The sequence below is a fragment of the Pocillopora damicornis genome, chromosome 4 (genome assembly GCF_964200805.1).
Source record: "Pocillopora damicornis chromosome 4, jaPocDami1.2, whole genome shotgun sequence".
Lineage (NCBI taxonomy): Eukaryota > Metazoa > Cnidaria > Anthozoa > Scleractinia > Pocilloporidae > Pocillopora > Pocillopora damicornis.
In genome coordinates this window covers 28,263,773-28,286,352 of record NC_142673.1, presented here as the reverse complement: position 1 = coordinate 28,286,352, position 22,580 = coordinate 28,263,773, and the positions used below count along the sequence as shown (strand labels likewise).

The window sequence follows — 22,580 nt, the reverse complement described above, 5'->3', positions numbered from 1 at the left end:
AAAGAAAATGTCAGCGAATGTTAGGAAATGAAGACTAGGTAATTAATTACCTTAATACATTTTTTTTCGACTATACGATGCAAATTTACTGTTGAATGCAACTATTAGAAATTCCCTTACACAATATCCAGCTTCTTCATATTCTTGAAAGTGTTTCGTGGAATGTGCCGCAATGAGTTATTTGGCAAGGTTCTAAGAAAAAAGAGCACATAAAAAAGCTAGTCATGATCAGGTGCAAAAGTTGAAGTAAGCCAAATGTTCCCCGCTAATTTACTGCGCTTTCCTTAATTTAAAAATCGTTTGGAGAAGAACATTTTCCAAGTGCAAATCCCTCATTTTGATTCGCTAAAGTTGTAGGCATATATCAGTTAAAATTATTGAGTTGCTAACCAATGGTCTTTTTTGCGTTTACAGTTGACTGGGGAAATGTTTTGTCATCTGGGGAAGTTCCTTTTCTAACTGTTTCAACAATCCTGCCTATTTTTCTTGATACTTTACAGTTTTATCTCAATTACTACTCACAATTCCTTCAAAACAGTCAAGTTCCTAAAAGTGTCTTCTGAAATTGTGTTCAGGGAACAACTCGAAAGATCTCTAAGGAATAAATTGAACATGGTTAAAAAAATGAAAATGATTAAAATGCAATTTGGAGAGTCGACGTAAAAGATATATGTTACCTTATGAGGGGAGTGTTATTGAGAGGTCTTGAATCGATGCCACATAAGAAAAAATAACGCAAAAGATCTCAGGAAGGTTTGAAATTTCAAAAGGAGGCAATAGCATGCAATTTACGCAAAGAAAGATAATTTGTAGAGGAAACAGGATCGTGAATGTCTTAACTCTAAGTGTAAGAGTTCGTATCGAAACTATGGTGGTGTAATTTCCCCCAAACGAGAGATGAGTGAGATGTGTAATTTTGTGAAAGAGAAATGTGCCTTATAAAAAAATGGGTTCGTACAAAAAAAAATTATCGTTATAGGTTATCAAGAATTGGGGTGAAATTGAATTAACGAGCTGTTAAGTACATAGAGAGAATATTCATGAAAGCTAACAAAAATTCACAAGTTCAATTGACGCAAATTTCTTAATCGAAGCTGGGGGTGCGATTGTATTAACGTGGCGAATACTAATTAACAAATAGAGAAGCCTTGACTGTGCTCTGTTCTGTTATAAAGCACGTAGGAAGCGGCTAGAGCACGAAAGAAGTGTAGAGGTCGAATTTAACACTTTTGCCTTAAGTTTTTAAGTCTCTTATTCAGAATCTTGAATTAAAATTTGCAGTGAAATTCAGCTGAATTATGGCTCATAAAAACACGCGAGGTTTTTCACATGACAAGGTAGAAAACAAACTGTTCAAGGCGAGCGTTTTTGAATGAACGACAAACGAATTCACCGGGACATGAAGATCGCTCGGGATGACAGCGCCGCAAAACTCGGCTGCAGTGACTGATGTGACTTTCCACTCAATGCATCGGAAAGGATATCAGAGCAAGCTCTTATTTTTTCACTCGAAGGGCGGCCGACGTAGTTTTTGAGGCTTGCTTTACCTTGATGACCGGAGATCGCCATGATGATTGAGCCGCGATAGACTTCAGCATAATCATATTCGCTCAGACACCGTCATGATTAGTATGAATTTTAACAGTTATGCCAGATTGGTTATATTTTTCATCATTTCTGTTTTGCTCTGTTTTGTTTTGAAAACTGAACCTTATATACTGTACGAGTGTTAGCTGTGTTTGATTTTTATTACCGTACGTAAGCTTGCGATCTAACTGAGCGTGAAAATCTTTAAAACTCGGAATGTCTATTTTATTTTTCCTTTGAGGATTTTCGTATCTGCTCACGTTTTAATAACGTAAATCACGGTGCCTGGTATGTTTACAAACATTTGTTTGGTTCTTCTGCTGCTACTTGCCGGCTCGCTTGTTCCGAAATTTCACTTTCCATTATCGGAAAAAAGCTAAAAAGAAGTCCCGGAAAAGGTCGAACATAGTACAATTTGGCAGATGGCGTGACAGCTTTAGCTCAGCTCTATGCTCTATACTCTCATAGAGCACGCTCTTTCAGCCAATGACAGTGCGCGTTATATCCGAACTTTATTATAAAATGAAATGTGCTTTCGTGTGAATCGAGACGACTGGTTATATATTGTGATGAGTGTGGTTTTTCCTATGATAAATTTGTGTATGCGTTTTTTTTTTTTGTGTGTGTGTGTGATAGGTAACATACCAAAAGAGACGATGACACGTCTAGAAAGAACAAGGACGATTAACGTTTTTACATCACTTACAGTGTCAATGTATTGTTTGGGATTTTGGCCGGAATGGGTCCATGAAAATGACATTTTATTCTCACCAGGGCGTGGGTCCTACCAAATTTAGGGCATTTACAGATTTCAGTCAGGCTGCAAATGTCACTCTCACATGGTGTTACAAACCAAAAGACCAAGATGACTTGTATCAGGCCAATAAACATCATTACAGAGTCCAAACTAGGTTTCTGGGAACAAAAGTTACAACATCTTCATTTCTAGATTAAGAACTAAAAGCAAATTCATTTCCGTTAATTGTCCTTTTAAAGCAGCAGAGCTTTGTCTACCAGGCAGATCTCTCGCGAAAGTTTATCGACATTCGTGCGCATTACTGACATTTTTCAATGCTTCAAGTTGGGAAATAAAAGGGTAGCAGTCCACTGATGTTTCTCTTTCAGTAAGATGAACGGTCATAAAAATTGCTAAATTAGGTTCCTCATTAGATGGACAATAAAGAGACAGATACGCTATTGTAAAGGCTCTCTATCGGGAATGTTACCTGTGTCTTTCCAACAGTCATGAGACGGCCAGTAACTTACCTCATATGAGAGTTTAAGGTTCTTTGTAAAACGCATTGAAATACCCACAATCAGGCCGCTAAATATCTTTAATTGCAACTTTATAAGAAATGGGAAGTTGTAAAACTAGCTTGCGTTTTAAATAAACCATCTTCCGTTTAAAAGGTCGAAAGCAGATTCAAGGGCAATGTCCGTGCGTTTTTGAATAAATTATTTATATATAGCATAGTTTCGAACCATTCCTGTTTGTTTTTGATAAGAAATATCTGATTGATTTTAGAGATAATATTGGCTGATGTATTATGGACGGTTCACGGTGAATTTTCGGCCCTATGGTTGAAGTATAATAAACCCAGAGAGAAAGTGATTCATACATATTAGAGACGACTAGGATTTTCACATATCATGTTTACAAAACTGATTTGTTGACGTTAACTTCCTGTTCATGCCAAAGCCAGTAGTCTTTGCTTTACCATCCGGTTTTGTTTTCTTCGCAATGATACCTTTTGGTTTCGAGCCGTTTTCAAATGATAATTGAGGAAACACATCTTGATTCATGGTTCGAATCTTGAAGCCAAGCAAAAAAACGGAAGCGATCTCTTCGGCAAAAAAATTGAAATTCTCAAGCGTAGGTAAAACATCCAGAGGAGATTGCACACAGCATCGAAGGTTAATCTCTCCTGGTAAGTAATCTCTTACTGGTGCAGTAAGACATTGGAGTAGTATTCATGTTCATAAAATTTTGGTGACAATCCTCGTTCTTATCTTAGTGTTGCTAAGTATCCAGTTCAAGCATGGAGATTTCGTGTTCTAACATTAGCAATGGGAAAAAGTTGGAAATGTTTAAATTTAAAAAGGGTTCCAAATCCTTCTCGAAACTTCCGTTGAAATTAAACCTAACAAAATGTTGAGTCACGCAATAAACGTATTACAATGCCTGAATAAGCATCCTTCAATCGCTGACCTAAAAAAAGGGCATCCTCAAACTTAAACAATTGCACACTGTCGTTGTTCCTACAGTAGGATTTGCCTCAGCTTTCACACTAGCTGTTAAGTAGACTTGAGTCTTCTGCTGTGAGTATTTTACTTCTTTGCGATAATTTTACGGTGTCGGCCTTCTATGTTTTTGAAGGGTCGTTATTAAGTGTGTTCATCAGATGCTACAGTTGTATCCGATTGCTTTCCGTCTTCAACGTCTTCGGCAAAGAACTGTTGGCCTACCGGTATAAATGATTGAATTTTCCTCTTTCAAGTCCATAGTGAAGCTCAGTCTTGTCCTAGAACCTTCTGGAAACTTAAGTGTGTTCGAATATGCGAAGAAAACAGACGTCTACTGCTAGCTTACGGAATATGTTAACGAGAACAGTTTAGCCATGGGAAATTGAGGAAAATTGATACGAAAACAGACCATAAGAAGCGCCAAGCAGATAATAATGAATTTATCAGGTTTCAAATGGTAATTTGCATGAATACCGGTGGCGAGTTTCCTGAACTTCTAAAGGTTAGCCGCAGCTAATTCCGTCCTCAAAGAGCAAAGAACGGGCATATTTCCGGGCCAAATGGAGGCTATTTCGTTTATCATCCTTCAAATGTTTTTTGCAAATTAGTTGAAAAAAATGTTTATCGGTACAGCTAACCATTCACTGCGTGGGTTTTTAACTTTTCAGTGCTGGTACAATTTTATGAACAAACAAGCATGTCCCCTCTTTCTTAACAACCACAGAACGCTCTCTCACCTTCAATCAATTATACTGAACGAAGACTTATCGTCATAAATGTAGAGCTTGAAATTGGGGAATTCTACTTAAGGTATATCGTCGATTATGATCCATAGAATATTTTTACTCGCTCGTGACTGGTCTAAACACATCACTTTAACAAATATTTTCCCTCTTAAAACTGGGGTATATCTGAGGATATCACCCACGTGATACCACCCGATTTTCAAACCTTACATCCACTATGATAAGTCTTCGTTTAAAACTCAATTTAAGATGAGAGAGAGTTCTATGGTTGTTACGGAAGAAGGGAAATATTTTTATTCATAAAGTCATACCAGAGAACACTCGAGAGAAGACATCCCACGCTTAGAACATTAAGCTGTTCGTAAATATTTTTTCACGTGTTTCGCAAAATATTTTAAGGATAAGAAACACAATAGCCTCTGTTTTGCGCGAAGATACTCATATAATTGTTCTTGGGTATTATCTGTTCCTCGAAGCTCATTTCTTTTCTTGCTATCAGTTTATTTCGTTCCCTGCAGTCCTTTCGTTCCTCAGTTATAAACAGCAAATCTGAAACAGAAAAATTAAAAAAAAATTAATATTTTTCAATTTCCCATTTCATTTTCCCATTCTTCCTTCCCATTCCCCTTTCTCGCTTGTAGTAACATCACTGCGAAAATGTGATCGACATCAATAAATTCCTTTTCAGTATTTTGCTGCCCAGCTGTCACTTTAGAAGACAATGAAGTGTTCAACCAATCAACTGCGAATCATCGCCTTGAATCTGTTGCTTTTCGTCTTCACTAAGACTGTGGCATATCCCTCGGGGTTAGAATTTATAAATGTGACTTTCTGTGGTGAGTTTCTCTTTGGCTTGTGACAAATATACATCTTCAAACGCTAAAAAACCGTAGTAGGTTTAATGCTTGTCTTTTTTGATTGTGCAGTTCGATATACCTGGTGAGAGAAGTCCTTACTCTGGGATTGTTGTCGCAAGTAGCGATTAACGTTTCGATACTCTTAGCGGAAGTCATTATTTATTGACGGGGTTCGACTCAGATGAAGACTTGAACAACAGCTTAAAAGAGTTAAACGAAGCTGACATATTAAAACACAAATCAGTCTCCCAAAACACAATCAATTTCGCAAAAATGTTATAAATAATCACAAATTTTATCATGTTGGTTTTAATAAATCAAAATGAGCAAATGAAGTTGTGGACTAACTTCACAGACAATCAAATCAGATCAGATATTTTTTAAACCCTATTTCCCTTGGGTGGGCGCCTCGCATGGGTCCTACTGCCCCGTTTGCGCCCTCCCCTTTGGATTTTTATTCTTTGAAGTTATTCGACTGATTCCTCCATATCCTTTGACTACTGTGTCTGAATTTATTGACAAATGAAAATTTAAGCATAAAATAACACAATAGATTGCGTTCAAACCAGTTTACTTCTTGTATTTTTTACAGGCAACTACGATAAGACAGCGAAAATCAAAATTTCTCCATGGCCTTTCATCTCTACTGGAGCTATCTTTAATTTAACAGTAACATTCACACCCGGTAAGTTGATGTCAGTGGAATATGAATATGATGTATCGAATAATTTCGTTCGTGCTGTTGTTGTCTTTCAAACATGCCACACGGTTCAACGTTATCCGTTTATTCAGTAAATACTTATCCTAGATATTCCCTTATATCACAAAAACAACTCTGCATCTGCGAAACAGGATTGGAAGAGGACTAGGCGACCCGTTCCGAGAACGTGACGCAAGAAGGAATGCAAAGGACGGATTACAAATCATTCTAAGCAGCATGATATGTCGCGCAGTCTGCAGCCCCTCCCTGGCCCTGCATCTAAGCAATTCGGAAAGTTGCAAAACATTGCCAAAAAAAATTATCGAATGTATCTATTGGCACTTTTAGCCTCCTCGGTATAAACGCTTTGCATTCAATTTTTAAAGAGATAATAAACTGCTGGCTGAGTTTATACTTCCTTGCGTTGCTCAATTTTTCCGTGGGATGCCTATGCGGTTACCCGGCCTTTCTTTTTCATCGCTGACGTAAATCGAAAAATTCTTGAAACGCTTGGAATGTTTGACATTTTCCGTATCTCTCAGCAATGAACGAGTTACCAGTAATCGGTTCCTTGTGTTAGCGCAACGTTGTTTCGACGTAATAATACACGGTTTGATGAAAGTACATCGCTTTTTCGCCGCTATTTTATTACAAATGGATTTATGTAATGTTGATGCAAGGGAAGTGTACGTTTTTGTGTGATTAACCATGAAACATCTAATAAAATCTACCGATTATCCGCTCATCTTATCTATTATCTAGTCTTGATCACGTTTATATGGTAGATAGGATGACCCACCTAGGCGGGTTGCCCGGTCTACTGATACTGGGTAGGCTAACCCTGTCAGCCGGGGTGACAGTTTGCAATGTAAACATGTCATGGTGAGGTAACCCACCTGGCCGGGATCGCGTTCATGTAACAAAAATGAGCAAAACAATACCGAAACAGACGGTGGCCCACAGAGGACATGCAATTTTTCTTTCGTTTTTTTGTTATCGGGCGGTAAATCTCATGCATCGCACGATAAAATCAAAATATCGCGCGATAAATGGGAAATTATCGTGCAATAAATGGAAATTATCCCACGAGAAATGATAAATTATCGCGCGAGAAATGGGAAAATTGTTAGGTCGCACGTGATCGGCTGTCACGCACGTTGTTTCTTGATGTTTCAGGGGACGAGACGGCAGGTCCTCTATGGACCACTGTAGAAATGGTCCGTGTGTCATTCGTTCATTCAATTTTCGTTTAAAATCAAAAATTGAAAATTGATGTCAATTTTTTATTTTCGTTATTTTTTATCATAAAAATACAATAGTGCCAAATTGAAAATTTTTGACTTTTTTCCCTTTTAATAAAATATTGAAACATAACTTATATTTTTACTTTAATCTTGTCAACAATAAAGAGAAAAATGAAACTGAGCGGCAATTTTGCTTTTCCGACAATGTTGCAGTCTGTGGCATGGCTTAGTCTTTTTGTTTTCGGAAGTCTAAAAAATTGAAAATTGAAAATTGCAATCAATTTAAAATTTTTGTTTTTCAGCCAAAACATTTAGAATCGTTGACAGAACTGCCCAAGAGGGAGGGGGAGGGGCCCATGCGCACGGTAATTTTTGCCTCCAGCGCCCTCCCCACGGCCAGGTCCGCTTCCTTGCTTAAGGGGTTTGGGAAGGAAGTGAGAGTTTACCTGTCTCCGCGGTCTTTCACGACGTTTTGGAGCGTTTTCCTCAGTTCTATCCATTACAGCGAGCAGCCAGACTTTGGACGTTAGCTAAGAAGTTAAAAATATCTTAGACTTCGTATTGGAGCATACTGGAGCGGGTGATGTAGCCATATCGACTTTTCAGACGCCATACTGTAAAACATGGTCGGAATGAAGGTGAGGGAGAGGAAGGGGGTAAGTTTCTGATACCAATTCATTTAATTTTAAATTTTAAATTTTTAGACTTCTGCCGAAAACAGAAAAACTAAGCCACGCCACAGACTGCAACATTGTCAGAAAAGAAAAATTGCGGCTCAGTTTCATTTTTCTCTTTATTGTTGACAGGATTAAAACAGAAATAAAAGTTATGTCTCAGTATTCTATCAAAAGGAAAAAAAAGTCAAAATTTTTGATTTGGCACTTTTGTATGTTTCTATGATAAAAAAATAACGAAAATCAAAATTTGACATCAATTTTAAATAAAAAAATTGAATGGACGAATGACACGCGGACCAGAAATACGGGTATGTTCAAAATTTTCACATTTCTTAGCCGTCCCATGCAGAGCTAAAACGTTAAAACACTGTTTTTTACGCCCTCTTAGCAATGAAACTTCACAGCGATTTAATCACGTTTTTACTCTAAACTTAACACTACGTTCACATATTACGCCGAAGCGAAGACATTGTAGCGTCAGAAACGGTTAACGCATCGAGCTATTGGCGAAAATCTTAAAGGACGGTAAAATACTGACGTTTTTCGGCAACGTTTCACCACACATCGCCGTTAAACTTGTTAATTACAAATACGATAACAACCTCGAGAAACTTCACCCCGGCATCCCGGGGTTGTAAGATTGTATGTAAACGCGAGCTTTTTATCGACCTCGGCTAGGCGGATAACCTCACCCACCTGGGGTCCCCCACATCCGTGTAAACAGGCCCTAACTTTAAATTTCTAAGAAATACCTCAGTACAATCTTATTAGTTGTAGGTTTTTGATGAGTAAATTACGGCGGCTGAAATATACTTCCTCAAAGAAGAGAGGTCGTTGTCAGCGGAAATGGAAATTATTTTTACCGAGCTGCTTCTCTTTAGGAATGAAACAAGCGATAAGAAACACGAGGAAATCAACAGGTTGAGGTCCAGTTCGTTTCGGAAAGATCCAAAGGATTTTGAGATACCGCTTCTCACTATTTTTAACTGCAAACACCGTCGCGGTTTATTCAACACTAAAATTTTCTTCATTGATGTCTTTGGCTAATTTAAGTGACAATCTTCGTATTTTATTTTAACTGCACTATTCCTTCCAATGAACCGCTCAGTAGCCGACGCATTCCATGGAATAGCCTTCAGGCATATTGTTCTGTAAATAAAACACACTACCAACAATTCCTCTATTTATTTACTATTACGAAGGGCTAATGCTCGAAACATCAGCTTTACAAACTCTCCCCACTTGAGGGCATACTGCGCTATGTTTCTTACTGGTGTTTGTTTCCGACAGCTGTAGATGTCCTTGATGTCACTATTGAATACGAGTATGGGTTAGAATCGGAAAGCAAGGCGGTTATTAGAGGCAGGAATGACCATTTATGCGAAAGCATTCCAGACTTCTGCAACTTTCCTGCCGGTGGTAAGGTGTTTTGAAGCGAAAAAAATAATACAAAATGAAACTTTATGCGGATAGACCATCGGCTGTTATTTATTTACTAGCATGTCTATTTTTTCCCAGAAACTCAAGTGAAGACTATTTCTACAAAATTAGCAGAACTTCCACCAGTTTTGAAGGTAATCAATTAATAAATAGGTGCTCAACCAGCCATGTGTTTACAGTGCTTGAGATTGTTATAAGGTGGCTCTGCTGCGCTGTTCCTATGTTTTTTGTTTGTTTGTTTGTTTGTCTCTTTGTTTGAATTTTTTTCTATCTTTATCTCTATTCAGCTTACTATTTCACCAAATAGGTGAGCTTTGATACCCAACAACCATTGGTCCCGTATCCATATTTACAGCTATTTTCTGCAAATGATGGTGATAATGATGATGATTTTTATCAATGCTCATGTCATAGTGGTCGTTGCTTCTACAGAGAAGCAAGACAGAGCAATCTTTTCGTTTACGTTAAATAAATTCTACTTCTGTTTTCATTCCTTAAACCATTAGATGCTGACCGTTAAAGCAAGAAATCAATTTTTCAATGAAGAGTATATCATGTTTCTCTGTGTTGATGCGGTGTTCAAAGTGTACTAAAAGGCAAGAATGAGTAGCTGACTCTCGAAGAAGAGGACAAATTAAAGAAATAGATTAGACAGTAGGATGGAAACGTTTTTGTGTTAAAACTGCGAAATTTCTCTGACACCAACGACCTTATAACATTCATTAAAGAATTGTCAACGATAAACCTACCTAGGGGAGTGTAAACTGGTAATCAGCTATACCCCACCCTTAAACAACGAGTGCGAATAGATAAGACGGGGTAATATATGACTTCAGAATAGAATCGAACTGACGACCTGTTTACAAAGTGAGTCATTTAGATATTTAGTAATCAAAAAGAGTCATTTTGAAACAAACAATACTGTAAGACAAGGTCTCAGAGTCAAAACCTAATAAACAATACTAATAAATTGAATACTTATCAGGTAAATTAGTGATCGATGTTTTACATCTACTACGTCAGCTTGTGTAAACCTCCAAGTTAGTACAAAAGGGAGATAGACAGCTCATACGAAAGAAAAGAGAGGGGGTGGGTGGATGGGTTAGTTTATTAATAACTGTTCAATGTCCAAAGTCATTGATGACCAAGAGAAAGTAAATGTTAAAACTACTTTCACGCAACAGTTGCAAACCCAGTTATCCCTGATTAGGTTGAAACGCCCCAAAGAATTAATCATTTGAAAGTAACCTGAGCAATGTTCACTGGTTTTATTTTTCGTTGACCACGTGAACTGAAAAACATGACATCCATGGCAACGACGAACGACAATAAAGGTCGACATGGTCAAAGAAGATCTCTCACTTTCCCATTAAGGCTTCAGTGGACCTTGTAGAAAATTGGGAAAAATCTTTTAATTCATGCGAGGCAAAAGATTATAAACTTTCAGTCAAGGCTAACACAAATCAATATTTTTCACAAACGGCTGAAAGTAGGCTGTGAGAGATTCCCAGGAGTTGGTAAGAAAAGGGATACTGGGGACAAAGTTGGTTTGAGTCCGCTGTGACCACGAAATGAACCAGCCTTGAATCTAAAACAAGAATCAAAAACGGGTTGCAATCAGGAGAGAGGAACAGTTCGCACGAATGAAAGGAAAAAAAAGCAAAGTCGTCTACCATTTGAATTAGAGAGATATTCCAAGGGTGCAAAAGAAGCGGATTAAGCTTTTGGACTCTTAATAGGCACATTACGCTCGGTGCTTCCTTCAAAGTCCGAGAGATCAAGCAAGCCCATATGGTTAGACTTGAGACGCTCTCAGCATAACTCCTTGATTGGCGACCACTGGGCAATATAATGCTCTATGATGAAATAAGACCACAGTAAGGGACAAAAAGGTTACAACCATGAGCTGCCACCTTTTTTCAACTTTAACAAAATGCACTTATTGCATTTCACCTCCTTCCCCCAAAAGAGGGCTGTGCCTCTAATCGCTTATACTTATCTTGTGCATACACAAGATCAGATAGGGAAAGGGGGAAAGGGAGAGGGGGGAGGGGGTGGGGGCTGCTTATAGAAATGTATGAGAAGACAGATGCCGTAAGAGTAAAAGGTGGATTTATTTTCATTGTGGTAGTTTAAATTAAGTATCTATACAACTTCAATGAGCGGCCTATCGTATATCATATACCAGACTTACACTTGTTATCCTATGTTCTACTTAAATATGTCCCTGCCGTTCTCCTCGAGCGATTGAGAAGCTAAATGATTAACTAATTTCGTTTTCCTGGTTAAAAAGTTGCAGTCTTCCTTGAACGGTCAGCATCTGGTAATTCAAGAGAAAAAAGAAAGGAGTTTGCCTTTTAATCGGGCGCATATATTTATTTAACCTGTTTCTCGTTTCTTCACACTACGACTTCGCAAATCAACCAGAACTTAATCTTATGCTCGTTAGTACCAAGAAAAAGTTAATAATAATTGAATGGCCAGAAAGCAAGTACTGTGATAAAAACAGAAAAAATAAATGTGAATAGACGCTAAGGATTATAATTAGGGCAAAGAGCGAGGAATTCAAGGAGGCTTGAAACTCGCTCATGTCACTAAATCGATCACCTTGAAAAATGATGGAATTGCTCCCAATTTATCTGAGTAAGTGAACACGTGAGTTTCTAGAAGAAAGAAACAAGAAGATCAGGAAAGTGTACAGAAAAACAGGAGGAAATAATAGTTATTAGCATCAGCAATAAAGTAGCATCAACAACAATAGCAACAAAGCGTCGAAATAAATCATCAGCTCAAAATTAATGCTTTTTTCTTCTAGTACAACTGACATTTTAAGTCGTGACTTTTCTCAGAGAACGTTTATTTACACAGAAGATCTCAAAAAACAATTTTTGATGCAAACAAGAATACTTTGAATTTTTTTCAGATGTTCCTTTGGAGATAAACTGTAAGTGGTTTGACTGATAAGAAAAAAATCCTGGCGTTTTAAGATACAATATAACGATTTGGCTTGGATATATATCTAAATGTTCAAATTTCACGATTCGTGAGGAACAGTGCCTGTCACAGCAGCAAGCCACCATCAGGAAACAGCGATGGCCTAAAATTCTTCAAGGTGTTGGTAGATCTAAAGGGAAAGCCTTTATTTTAGTGCTAGAGTCCTAATTTGAATGGAGGAAAGGAAAAACCTTGTGTATTCAATTATTTCCCAAAAAGGGAGTGTTTATGAAAAAAATCTAACTTCGAAAATCATCCATCAATCTTCAAATGGCCTGAAATCAACCTTTCACCGTTGATAGTTAAAATATCCCCCTCCAATTGAGATCCTCTCCGTTCTTTTGGCAGGACAAGAGATTGAGTGCAGAGCTGCATATCGACTACAGGAAGCCATTACGCATGTCCACGCTAAAACGACTGGCGCGTTTGAACTAACTGTGTCCAAGAGCTTCTACTGTCATCAGCGTTCTTGTAATTGGGCGTTTTTAGTTTGCATGATTTGTCAAAACGTTTCAAAGAGTATGCGTTTTTAAAAGAAAACGAAGGGATGGGATATCAGATTTGGCAAATTAAAAGATTAGAGCATAAACTGTTGAAGTTTCAGTATTCTGTTCCTGTATAAGAAGATTCTAGACTCGTATAGAACAGAAGGTCGACGCATAGACAGATCAGTCAAACTTACTTGATCTGCCACTGCATTAACAGCTTTATCAATTCTGAACCGAGCATTACATTTTCATTCTGATCATTCATATACCCTACTTACCGTCTGCAGGTAAGCTGCATAATTCTTGAAAATCTGCGTTTTTGCAAAAATTTTCCCTCCCCTTGAGGATAACCTTTCCGTCCAATTCTGACTTTAGTATGTATTTCGAGTACGCGTCAAGGACATCAACCGCTGAAGAAGAAAAGGATTAGCCATTGATAAGGTATAGTCGAAGCTTGCGTAACCAGGAGTTGAAAGGGGAGCAACTTTTATGCTAAAATTGTACCATTGCGATTATTGTGCCCCATTTTCTGAAAAAAGTCTGGAATAATTTGAATTTGAATGGAAAATTCTTATTTAGACTTTCTACCGTTAGGTCCCAGTTTTAACGGTGTATCGACACTTTTTCCCGTCGTTATGTATATGAATTCCCTTTCCTTTAGCTCAGCTTTCTTTCTTTTTTCCCCCCTTTCTTACGCAGCATTGTGCCAATTAATTTTTTTCATTTGCACTCTAAAGAAACCCTTAGAGCCTCACTAAAAAAATACAATATGAAATACTATGTAATATTTAACTGAGAGCGAGTGTCGGACGGGAAATATTCGGCTCGAGGTCGTGACTTACGGACTGACCGCTGAGGATCGAAAATTCAAAAATTTATTTTCAACCAAAATAGGACGTGATAGACGAGCGCGCGCGGGACAACCACAAAAAAATTCTACCAGAAAAAAAATTTCCTTTATTCTTTTGAATCAGAACAAGACACTCGTAATTCATGCAAAAACGCGACTTTTGAAACTCTTTTAAAGCTTTGCAGCTGAATTCGCGAACAGTAAACGACATTGCCATAAATCTTGAGAGTACATTCACTACTTTAAAAATTTAAATTCTAGGAATTCGCCCTGTGTGGCGCCATTTGATAAGGAGGAAAGATGTTTCATTTTCTATGGGTTTACAGGTAAATATACAATAGATTTCTCACCAATCATAGCACGCGTTATGTCGAAATCATGTTATAATTCTCTTTAGTTCTGTAATCAACTTACCGGGGGTTACTGTTACACTTATCGTGGCGAGAGTTCCAGTCGCTATAAAAGGCCATGGAGATATTTTGATTTTTGCTGAATGGTCATGAAAGCCTGTCGAAAAATGGAAACTTTCACCGAAAGTGTCATTATTGTGTTCCACACCATCTTAGAAAGGCTGGTAAACTCGTCAGAAAATCATGATCATAAAAACTTTCTAGACTCATTTAAATATAATGACCAGGCGACTGTCTTTGCTGAAGAACCAAAAATGATTTTCCCTCATTAAAGCTTTGAATAAACGCATGCATTTGACTCTATCTTTAACATCTTAGATGACTGACGGAAAAATGATTAAGCACAACAAAAACTCAGGAAAAAAGAGACAAGCAAAAGCTCCCCTTCCCCATTCTGTAACAGTTTTGCTCGTCTGATTGTTGAAGTTTACTAATGGACTGCTTCGGGGTGGAGAGATTTATTTATTGTGTCACAATGAGATCTACCTTATCTCCCTCTAAAGCTCTGTAGTTTTGTAATGATCCTCTCACATTGGCCGTCAATAATCTCTAGCCCCCCCCCCCCATTTATTCCCTTTCAGCGACGACTGATTCCCCCCCACATTAGGTGTTAAATAACAACTGGTCGCCCTTGCTGCAAGCTAGGACTTCGGTCTGTATTTGCTATATATTTGGATTATCTATTTATCGTTTTCAAGCGCATGTCGCCGTAAGACTTTTTGAAGCCTCTCCATACTTTGATGCTTTATTGCACTTAGTCGACTCCGAATGCGTACCGCCGACTACCCTTTCCTATCCTGTTTTAATAACAGGAAAATGTTCAGAGTTCACTGAAACAGTTTCAATAAAAATGAAATGAAACAACTAACCATCACAGATCGACGCATTTTTAAATTCTATTCCCGAGGGATATCCTGCTCCTCCACTTGTAACGAAAAGGAACAAGTTTAAGGAGATAGTTCGCCACAGCTGATTGGCTGAAATCATCATTTTCTTCGTATCCAACAAGTGGATAGCAATATCTGTAGAGAACAGTTAATTTTAATGTACAACGCAACAAATCTTTCTGATGAAAATAAAAAACCTACACCTATTATTCCTAGCAATCTTGTAAATTAAGAAGCATGTAAAACATGTACGTTAGTAAAAGCTGAGTAACTTTTCTGAGTGTTTTGCGTATTTGTAGAAAGACAAGTTAATTTTTATTAAAGTTAATGCTTCGATACTATTGAGATAAAATCGATGGATCGAAAGTTGTCCATAAGGGACTTACAGAAAATTGTAATGTGATAAAAACAAACATCCTCTTGATATAAATGTCTACAACCCTCTTCATCAAGTTGGTTTATCTATAAATTCAGAAATTGTGCTCTACCTTTGCAGTGAACCGTTTCTTAAATAAAGGGGTAAGTTTCTAAAGAAACTGTGGTGCTGCGTTGGTGGAAGAGTATAGCAGGTAATTTAATATTAACAACTGAGTTGAAAACGTAAATTAGCCACCGTTAAGGGTGAAAAAGGTGACGTTTCGAGTGTTAGCCCTTCGTCAGAGCGAAATAAACCAAAATTGAAACTCCTTTCATAGAAATGGAGACGAAAGTCATCAATCCTCGATGCAGGAAATGAATGATCACTTTGGTAAAACTTTTGACAAAATATGTCCAAGTCAACCGATGGAATTAATAAAATCACCAGAAAATTGCCTATGCATATCTAGCAGCGATTGTGCGAGATACATTTATCTTTTTGTTTATAAAATGACGAATCATATTTCTTTTCGAGAAGGAACATAAGAAAGAAATGTATTAATGTATTGTGAGTCGCAAGTCGTGATACTCTATATTAGACTTAAAGGCTCAAAATTCAGTCTATTCCGTTTTCTTTTGTGATATTTTCAATTTTAATTTTTCCCTGAATCATTCATATCTCGACCTTAAATAAAAACATGACGAACTCATACAGGTTTACGGACTTTTAATTACTTTGACTCTCTAGACACGGGCCTCCTTTAAGTTTATTTCCCGCGCCCGCCTCTACGTACTATGAAGAACTCTCAAATTCCTCGTGCATCGACGCTTTCCTCAGTTGAAATTCAGTTGGATTGAAAGGTCACTTACCTTGTTATTCAGGTGTTGTTCAACGAGCCTTTATCGTTCTCTTGTCGTAATCAAGATTTGTGGCATTAAACTACAATTTAACAATAGTTCCAAACCTACCATTATTTTTCAATCATTATGTAAAAAATCTAACCGGAAGCGAAAGTAAGAAAGATTAGCTCATGAACCAAACAGGAAGCGACCTCTTCAAATAACTGTTCGCTCAGCAGTTTATAGGGAACAATGCTAATTGGGCTTTAAAAGAAAAAGGCGCTCTTCCTTATTCGTAAAAATGTTTGTGAAAAAGTTTTTCTTTAGTTTTGTTTATTTCATACGGCCAAGGGTACGTACGGGATGTGTTATTATGGAATATATAAGCGGTGCATAGAAAATTTATTGCAAAAAGTGTTTGAAATCATGCTTGAAAATCATCTTGATCCAAAGTAGTACAAACGAAAGTAAGAAAGCTTAGCTCATGAACCAAACAGGACGCAACCTCTTCAAATAACTGTTCGTTCAGCACTTTATTGGGAACAATGCTAATTGGGCGTTAAAAGAAAACGACGCTCTTCCCTAATGCAAAAAGTGTTTGAAATCATGTTTGCAAATCATCTTGATCCAAAGCAGTACAACCACACTCGATGTAATTTACCGCTTGGTAAATGATTTACATGCAAATGAGATTCGGGTCGAACACGAAACAGAGTTACATAATTTAACTGCGTTCATTGTCACCTATTTATTCATTCTCGCTTGACCACTTGAGTTTCTTTGTCTCGCAAACTAGAAGATCGCGTGCAAGATCAAGAATCCTGAGTGTCGAAACAACCTTTCTGTTCCGCTTTGCGTGCTTCCATGTCAACATTTGTCATTGTGTCAGGGAACATGAGAAAGCGTACTTAAAATCATTGCGATTTCTTTAATTTACGAAAATTCAAGACACTGACGTCGACACTTCGGGGCGATATATGAACTAGCAAAGGTGTTTCATCAGATTTGAATATATCTGATATAAATGTATCGTCTTCACATATCTATGTTTTGTTCAGGTCTGATTTTATATCAATTAGAAATACTCCCTCGCAGGCAAGTCACAAATTCATCAGACTATTCTTTAATATTCAATATCTTTATGGTGCATTAGTGCGAAAAAAGTATGCTTATCTTTACTTTCGGTCCTTTCTCTAAAGGAAAATACGTCACAATTTTGAACTGCAGGGCGGTTCTAAATTTAAACCTTCCCATAAACTTGATGAAGCTCAATAAACTAAGCCGACCTGATTCAATCCAGAGTTAGACATCGAGTTGATAACAACGCGGCGCTATTCAAAGAAGTCAGTTGTTGACTTATTTACCCGTGAAGAACGTTTAGGTGAGTCTTTTGATGCATAACATGTTTATTTATGTACACCCTTTTATATTATAAGAACAATTAACTTTTAGCTGAGGCCGAATGTTCTTTTTTCTTTTGTGACTTGAGCCTGAACGGTGCGTGGTACAGAAAATCAATAATTCAGTCTCGACGACTGAAGTTCAATTTGTCTTTCTTGAAAGTGACCCACAGAGCACACTTTCGAAAAAGAAAGCTGTATCGAAAAGCACAGGTTTCTTTCTAGAAGCATTGAAGATCATCCAAATTGAAAACATACTGACCGGTAAAGACTCTATGTGATCTTTCTCGTAAGCTTTGTTACTTTTTTTAAATCCGAAACGGTGTTTGAATCATTAAAGTAGTTATTTAAAAATCAAGTTATTTTTGATCCCAGCAGATTACTATGGACTCAGTAATGATGTTTATGTTTATGTCCTCTGTTTGCACACATCTCCGTTCTTTTGCCCAGACAAGAGATTGAGTGAACAGCTGCATATCGACCACAGGAAGCCATTATGCATATCCACGCTGAAACGACTGGCGATTTTGAATTGACCGTGTCCAACAGCTTCTACTGTCATCGGCGTTCTTGTAATTGGGCGTTTTGGTTGGCATGATTTGTCAAAAGGTTTCAAATAGTACGCGTTTTCAAATGCAAACGAGTGGATGGGAGGTCAGATTTGGCAAATTCAAAGATCAGAGCATAAACTGTTGAAGTTTTAGTATTCTGTTCTTGTATTAGAGATTCTAGACTCGAATAGAACAGAAGGTCAACGCATAGACAGATCAGTCAAACTTAGGCCCATTTATATGGTTTCGGGTACCCGAGATGACCCTCCCCCCGAGACAACTTTACGGAGCGTCTATATAAAATTTAACATCTGCTGACCCTCGTTCGGCCAGGTTACATATTTGACAAAATGCCGCATGACAGGAGAAAAATGGCTGTAAACATCCTGGTCATGGCGTGTGCACGCATTTTCTGTTCAAGTTGCTCGTCTCGTATCGGCGAGATAATGTATTTACATGAGGAAAAGTTGTCTCGCCTGCCAGGGTTACCCTCCCTGCCGAGGTGAGATAATTCACCCCCCCCCCCCCCTCTAAGTTGTCTCGCCTGCCCGAGACGAGTTCATAACTTCATGTAAACGGTCGGCTGAATGTTTTAAAGAAATAAGTGAAAAGTTAGCTCGCCCAGGTTAACTCGGAGGGGAGGGTTTTCTCGGATACCCGAGATCATTTAAATGGGGCCTTGCTTGATAGCCATTGCATTGACAGTTTTATCAATTTTGAAGCTGGGATTACTTTTTCATTCTGATCATTCATATACCCTACTTACTGTCTGCGGGTAAGCGGCATAATTCTTGAAAATCTTCATTTTTACAAAGATCATCCCTCCCTTCATCGATAACTTTGCTGTCTGATTCTGACTTTAGTATGTATTTCGAGTTCGCATCGAGGACATCAACCGCTGAAGGAAACAAAAGCATTAGCCATTGATAAGGTATTGTCGATGCTTACGTGGCGAGGAGTTGAAGGGGAAGCAGCTTTTATGCTAAAACTGCACCATGGAGATCATTATGCCTTTTTTCTGAAGCAAGTCTGAGTAAATCTGAATTCGAATGGCAAATTCTTCTTTAGACTTTTTACCGTTAGGTCCCAGTTTTACAGGTGCATCGACACTTTTTCCCGTCACTATGTATATAAACTCCCATTCCTTTAGCTTATCCCTTTCTTTCTAACGTAAACCCTTTCTTTTTTACGTAGCATTGAGCCATTTTTTTTTCTATTCGCACTCCTGAGAAACCCTTAGAGCCCCAATGAATAATACAATTGAAAATACTATGTACTAATTATTTAGCTGAGGATCGAAAATTTCGAGAATTTCTTTTCAACTAAAATAGGACGCGATAGACGAGCGCACGCGGGACAGCCACAAAAAGATTTACAATAAAAAAATTATTCTTTATTCTTTCGAATCAGAATAAGACACTCTCAATTAATCGGAAAACGCGATTTTTGAAACCCTTTTTGAAACTTTTGCAGCTGAAATCGCGGACAGCAAACGACAGAGTACTTGAGAGTCCATTCACTTTGCAAGTGTCTTTTTTTTATTTAAATATCTTATTTTCATTTAATACCTAAATAAAACTCCAGTTAGTTCGTCGCTACGATTTCCTTGAAGTAACATGCTAACTTTTCATTCTCGGCGGGCAGTTTAGGGAATTCTAGTCAAGAATTATTGAAGTTCTGCGTTTTAAATGAAAGGTTTTTATCATGCTTGAAAAATGAAATATTTGTCGTTGTTTTTGACGTTCAAATCGTATTCTTGGCTTCCTCCAAACTAAAGGCCCTCAAAAATTAAATTTAACATATATAAAAGGCCATGGAGATATTTTGATTTTTGCTGTATGGTCATGAAAGCCTGTCGAAAAATCGAAAATTTCAGTGAAAGTTTCATCACTGTGTTCCACACCATCTTAAAATAGCTAGTAAACTTGTCAAAATATCCTGATTTTAAACAGTTTCTAGACTCATCAAAATATAATGAGAGGATGACAACTTAATGACTAAGCGATTGTCTTTGCTGAAGAACCAAAAATGATTTTCCCACACTGAATGTTTGAATAAAGCATGCATTTGACTCTATCTTTAATATCTTAGATGACTGACGGATAAATGATGCAACACAACAAAAACGTAGGAAAGGACAGACGAGCAATAGCTCCCCTTCCCCTGTTTGCAACGGTATTGCTCGTTTGATTGTTGAAGTTTACCAATGGACTGCTGCGGGGTGGAAAGATTTATTTATTGCGTCACAGTGAAAATCTGCCTAATCTCCCTTTAAAGCTCTGTAGTGTTGTAATGATCCTCTATCACTGGCCGTCAATAATCTCTAACCCCTCCCCCCCCCCCTCCCTTAATTCCCTTTCAGTGAGGATGTGCAAGCTTGGACTTCGGGCTGTATTTGTCATATATCTGGTTTATCTATTCATTGTTTTCATGCGCATGTCACCGTAACACTTTTTGAAGCCACTCCAGACTTTGATGCCTTATTGCACTTCATTGACTACTAATGCATACCGTCGACCGCTCTTTCCTATACTGTTTTAATAACAGAAAAATGTTCAGAGTTCACTGAAACGGTTTTAATAAAAATGAAATGAAACAACTAACCATCACAAATCGATGCATTTTTAAATTCTATTCCCGAGGGATATCCTGCTCCTTCAGCGATAACGAAAAGGAACAAGTTAAAGGAGATAGTTCGCCACTGCTGATTGGCTGAAATCATCATTTTCTTCGTATCCAACATGTGGATAGCAATATCTGTAGAGAACAGTTAATTTTAATGTACGACGCAACAGATCTTTCTGACGAAAATGAAAAACTTACTCATTATTCCTAGCAGTCATGTAAATCGAGAAGCATGTAAAACAAGTACGTTGGTCAAAGCTGAGTAAACTTTCCACGTGTTATGCGTATTTTTTGTAAGACAAGTAAATTTTGATTAAAGTTGTTGCTTCGTTACTACTGAGATAAAATGGATGGATCAACAGTATTCCATAGGGGACATTAAATGTGTTGTAATGTGATAAAAAAAACATCCTCTTGATATAAATATCTACAATCCCCTTCATCAAGAAGGTTATCTACTGAAGACAAAAAATCATTAATTAGAAACTGTGCTCTATCTTTGCAATGAACCGTTTCCTGAATAAATGAAAATTGAAGTATACTAATTTCTCTTAAAGAAATGGAGACGAAAGTTATCAATCCTCGTGGAGGGAAATGAATCATCACTTTGGTAAAAATATTGACAAAATATGTTAAAGTCATAACCGATGGAATTGATTAAATCACCTGAAATTGACTGTGCATATCTAGCCTTGAATGTTTATCTACTGCGCCAACCTCTACTTACTATGAAGAACTCTCAGATTCCTCGTGCATCGACGCCTTCTTCAGTTGAAACTCAGTTGAATTGACAAATCACTTACCTTGCTATTCAGTTGTTGTTCAACGAGCCTTTATCGATCTCTAGTTAATCAAGACTTGTGACATTAAATACGATTTAACAATAGTTCCAACCTACGATTATTTTTTAATCATCACGTAAAAAATATAACCGGAAGCGAAAGTAAGAAAGATTAGCTCATGAACCAAACAGGAAGCAACCTCTTCAAATAACTGTTCGTTCAGCACTTTATTGGGAACAATGCTAATTGGGTGTTAAAGGAAAAAGACGCTATTTTTTTTCGTTTTGTTTATTTCATACGGCCAAGGATACGCACGGGACGTATTATCACGAAATATATAAGCGGCGCATAGAAAATTCAACGCAAAAAGTGTTTGAAATCATGCTTGAAAACCATCCTGTTCCAAAGCAGTACAACCACACTTGATGTAATTTTCCGCTTTGTAAACGATTTACATGCAAGGAAATGATTTAATTCGATTGGGGTCGAACATGAAACAGTGTCACTTAACTGCGTTTATTGTCATCTATTTATTCTTTCTCGCTTGACAACTTTAATTTCTCTGGATGTTTCAAACAGGGTTTGCTCTCGAACTAGAAGATCGCGTGCAAGATATCAACATGAACAATCCTGAGTGTCGAAACAACCTTTCTGTTTCGTTCTGCGTGCGTCTATGTCAACATTTGTCATTGTGTCACAGAACATGACAAAGCGTACTTAAAATCATTGTGGCTTCTTTAATTTACGAAAATTCAAAACACTGACGTCGACACTTCGGGACGATACTTGAACTAGCAATGGTGTTTAAACAGATATGAATATATCTGATATGAATGTATTGTCTTCACATAGCTATGTTTTGTTCAGGTCTTATTTTATATCAGTTGGAAATACTCCCTCG

The 22,580-nt window shown here is 37.6% G+C and overlaps 3 protein-coding genes across 4 annotated transcripts in view; 1 reads left to right on the top strand and 2 right to left on the bottom strand.

The window, feature by feature from the left end:
- LOC149047548 (uncharacterized) overlaps positions 1-22,580 on the bottom strand; it is a 166,659-nt gene that overhangs the window by 19,083 nt on the left and 124,996 nt on the right. Inside the window, exons 2-4 of the mRNA XM_089204645.1 lie at positions 2,294-2,502; positions 523-594; positions 121-192 (exon numbers count right to left, since the gene is read on the bottom strand). Coding sequence (XP_089060771.1) covers positions 121-192; positions 523-594; positions 2,294-2,481 — 332 coding nt within the window. The 5' untranslated portion in view covers positions 2,482-2,502. The remainder of the gene's footprint in view (positions 1-120; positions 193-522; positions 595-2,293; positions 2,503-22,580) is intronic.
- On the top strand, positions 2,990-10,438 carry LOC149047559 (uncharacterized). Its single transcript, XM_089204641.1, has 6 exons — positions 2,990-3,515; positions 5,266-5,413; positions 6,027-6,119; positions 9,346-9,474; positions 9,574-9,629; positions 10,002-10,438. Exons 2-6 carry the CDS (start codon positions 5,299-5,301, stop codon positions 10,086-10,088), a joined length of 480 nt encoding a protein of 159 aa, XP_089060767.1. The 5' UTR covers positions 2,990-3,515; positions 5,266-5,298; the 3' UTR covers positions 10,089-10,438.
- On the bottom strand, positions 11,613-21,836 carry LOC113683029 (uncharacterized). 2 transcript variants are annotated; one of them, XM_089204636.1, is made up of 8 exons: positions 21,701-21,836; positions 20,877-21,029; positions 19,039-19,170; positions 15,107-15,259; positions 14,242-14,334; positions 13,256-13,387; positions 12,103-12,158; positions 11,613-11,815 (listed from the first exon to the last, which is right to left on the bottom strand). In XM_089204636.1, the coding sequence occupies exons 2-8, from the start codon at positions 21,013-21,015 to the stop codon at positions 11,759-11,761; spliced, it is 762 nt and encodes a 253-aa protein (XP_089060762.1). In that variant the 5' UTR covers positions 21,016-21,029; positions 21,701-21,836; the 3' UTR covers positions 11,613-11,758. The 2 variants fall into 2 exon arrangements, with proteins under 2 accessions (XP_089060762.1, XP_089060763.1); XM_089204637.1 differs by lacking the exon at positions 12,103-12,158 and having other exon boundaries at positions 21,701-21,779.

Bases quoted from the DNA above. Each gene is read 5' to 3' on its own strand.
- LOC149047559 (XM_089204641.1), top strand. From the start codon at position 5,299: ATGAAGTGTTCAACCAATCAACTGCGAATCATCGCCTTGAATCTGTTG. The intron at 5,414-6,026 runs GTGAGTTTCTCT...TATTTTTTACAG, and splicing joins TATAAATGTGACTTTCTGTG to GCAACTACGATAAGACAGCG. The intron at 9,475-9,573 runs GTAAGGTGTTTT...ATTTTTTCCCAG, and splicing joins CTGCAACTTTCCTGCCGGTG to AAACTCAAGTGAAGACTATT.
- LOC113683029 (XM_089204636.1), bottom strand. From the start codon at position 21,015: ATGTTGGATACGAAGAAAATGATGATTTCAGCCAATCAGCAGTGGCGA. The intron at 13,388-14,241 runs GTAAGTTGATTA...TTTCTTCTTCAG, and splicing joins AAGTGTAACAGTAACCCCCG to CGGTTGATGTCCTTGACGCG. The intron at 11,816-12,102 runs GTGATCGATTTA...TTGAATTACCAG, and splicing joins CAATTCCATCATTTTTCAAG to ATGCTGACCGTTCAAGGAAG.